This window comes from Miscanthus floridulus, chromosome 6 (genome assembly GCF_019320115.1).
Source record: "Miscanthus floridulus cultivar M001 chromosome 6, ASM1932011v1, whole genome shotgun sequence".
In the NCBI taxonomy this organism is placed as follows: Eukaryota; Viridiplantae; Streptophyta; class Magnoliopsida; order Poales; family Poaceae; genus Miscanthus; species Miscanthus floridulus.
Window position 1 is genome coordinate 88,543,160 of NC_089585.1, and position 2,407 is coordinate 88,545,566.

The 2,407-nt window shown below is 38.3% G+C and overlaps 1 protein-coding gene across 2 annotated transcripts; it reads left to right on the forward strand.

Moving 5' to 3' along the window:
- Positions 1-209: 209 nt before the first annotated feature.
- On the forward strand, positions 210-2,139 carry LOC136458562 (CBS domain-containing protein CBSX3, mitochondrial-like). 2 transcript variants are annotated; one of them, XM_066458508.1, is made up of 6 exons: positions 210-287; positions 456-720; positions 857-938; positions 1,671-1,744; positions 1,835-1,895; positions 1,997-2,139. In XM_066458508.1, the coding sequence occupies exons 2-6, from the start codon at positions 463-465 to the stop codon at positions 2,137-2,139; spliced, it is 618 nt and encodes a 205-aa protein (XP_066314605.1). In that variant the 5' UTR covers positions 210-287; positions 456-462. The 2 variants fall into 2 exon arrangements, with proteins under 2 accessions (XP_066314605.1, XP_066314606.1); XM_066458509.1 differs by having other exon boundaries at positions 276-287; positions 453-720.
- The last annotated feature ends 268 nt before the right edge of the window (positions 2,140-2,407 follow it).

Here is a 2,407-nt window from a genome sequence, read left to right on the forward strand (position 1 = left end):
TCTTCGTGTGCACGGAAGTGACCAGAGGAAGCAACCTCTGGAACGCAAGAAACAGCATTCGAGCGGCCTGAACTTGTAAACTATCACCTGAGATTCCTTTCTTCCCTCGAAATGGCAAAGGCAGGTATCAATTCTTGTTTGCCATCTAGGAGAGAAAACTTGCATCATAAGAGGCGACCCATCTTAAGCTTCAGCAGCGGATCGGAGAACTCACCAGCCCAATCGAGCTTGGATCGCAGAGACGCGAGAGAGCAGGACTGAAGCATTTGCTGATTTGTTCCATCAAGGTACGTCAAGTTTGACTCACTTATTTCCCCTTGCTTTAAAGCTATTTTCCTACAAAACGACACCTTGACAAAATGGCATACTGAAGTTAGCAGTAGATTTTACGTACAATGTTATTAGGCCCATAAACCGAACAAAGCTGATAATCACCTATCATGTCATTCCAGCAGATCAAACATGCAAGGGATCACGAAGGCGCTGCGCCTCCATGGAAGGCAGCTTAGGCACGCAGTTCTGCAACATGTGAACAAGGGGATCTTCTCCTGGGCCACCCTTATTTCGCGCATACAGAGCGAGTCGCCAACTGTGATTATACCACACATGGGGCTCGAGAACATTACCGTCAGTGAAATTCTCAAGGCAAAGGGGGAGGCTGAAGCTGGAGCAGTCTACTGGTGCAGCACCAGCCATTTCGTACATGAAGCAGTACAGCACGTAAGCATTACTGTTTTTTTTTGGGAGAACAACAGCGGATTTACCTTTCCCTCCCTATAATTACGTTAAAAAAAACTTTCCCCCTATAATAGTAATTTTACAGCAGAGTGACCAAACTCTGTGGTTAAAACTGTAGATGACAGCACACAATGTTGGAGCTCTGGTAGTCCTCAAGTCAGGGGACATGAACCAGCTTGCAGGAATTGTAAGCGAGAGAGGTAAGCTAAGATCAGCTGTTGATATAAGCATTGATTATTACTGTATTTCTGAATTAGGTTGTTGATATAACCAACTCTCATCTAAATGATCTGATCCTGTATCCTATTATAACTAATTAGGTTGTTGATATATGCATTAATTATTATTTCTGAATCATCTTTTGATAGGAGCTGAACATCAAACTGGTCTTTCCTTGAAAGTAAATAAAAAAATAACTGAAATGTGGTATCAGGAGAAGAAATGTTGACGGCCACAATAAGCTACCTTAATTGAAACATACCGCTTAAATAAGGCGTGTCCGGTATAATAGGAAAACATTGAATTTTCTTATGCACCTGCATCCTAAAATTTAAGTTTTAGTAAAAAAATTTAAAGTTTGACCAATATCATAGAGGAAAGTATTGACATCTAACACATCGAAAAGGTAAATATTATGATATATATTTCATAATGGGCACAATGATGTTTATTTGATAATGTAAATATTATTATTGTGCTTTGCTCTAAATTTTGTCAAACTTATAAATGTTTGACTTATAATATAAACTTAGAATTCCTTACATTTGAGGATGGAGGAAGTATGCAGTAAGCAAAAACTCCTTAACTAACCAACATCAATCTAATAACCATATAAACAGCAGAAAGGATTTAGAACAGTTAAAAGCAAATAATGCATTTGAGTTTTACAGTTGCTCTAACTAATGCTCAAACGAAATACTCCTTCGCTACAGATTTTGCCAGGAAGATCCTCTTGCCAGGGCGACCTTCAAAAGAAACCAGAGTTGAAGATATCATGACAGAGGAGGTGAATAGACTTGTGGAACAAACTCTTAGTCTAATTGAACAATTGTCATAACATATCTCATAGTCCTCACCATTTTCCTTATTATTGCAGGACAAACTAATTACAGTGTCCAGTCATACCAATATTCTACGTGCGATGGAGGTTATGACAGGTAATGGATCATTCTGCAGCTTGTAAATTTAAACAATTGTGTCATATCTGAAGGTTGCAGGAAACCTCTGAGCTACACATCTTCCATTTTTCTATTAACAGACAAGCATATCAGACATGTTCCTGTTTTCGACGAGAAGGTAGTTGGTATGATATCCATTGGTGATGTTGTTAGAGCGATCGTGGACCAACAGCACCAGGAAGTAAAACAGCTGAAGAAGTATATTAGAGGAGAGTATTATTAGAATAATATGTACTTACATTTGGTGTATAAACATGAATTGCGTGTAATCATTTACTGATATTCAACTAAGATACATATTTTCCTCGACGACATAATGAATGACATACCGCAGGTCTTTTTGGTACCTCTATCGAGAGCAATTTGTTTCATCTCTAAACCTTTTGCACTCAACATCATGAAACTAGTCAATGCTCTTGGCTAGTCTATAAAACTATAAAATGAAAATTTCCATTGAGAGAGGTCTATTCACCAGCATAAACCTCTAAAAA

Excerpts from the sequence above, each read along its gene's own strand:
- LOC136458562 (XM_066458508.1), top strand. The coding sequence starts at position 463 with ATGCAAGGGATCACGAAGGCGCTGCGCCTCCATGGAAGGCAGCTTAGG. Across the intron at positions 721-856 it reads TACATGAAGCAGTACAGCAC|ATGACAGCACACAATGTTGG; the intron begins GTAAGCATTACT and ends TTAAAACTGTAG. Across the intron at positions 1,896-1,996 it reads TGCGATGGAGGTTATGACAG|ACAAGCATATCAGACATGTT; the intron begins GTAATGGATCAT and ends TTCTATTAACAG.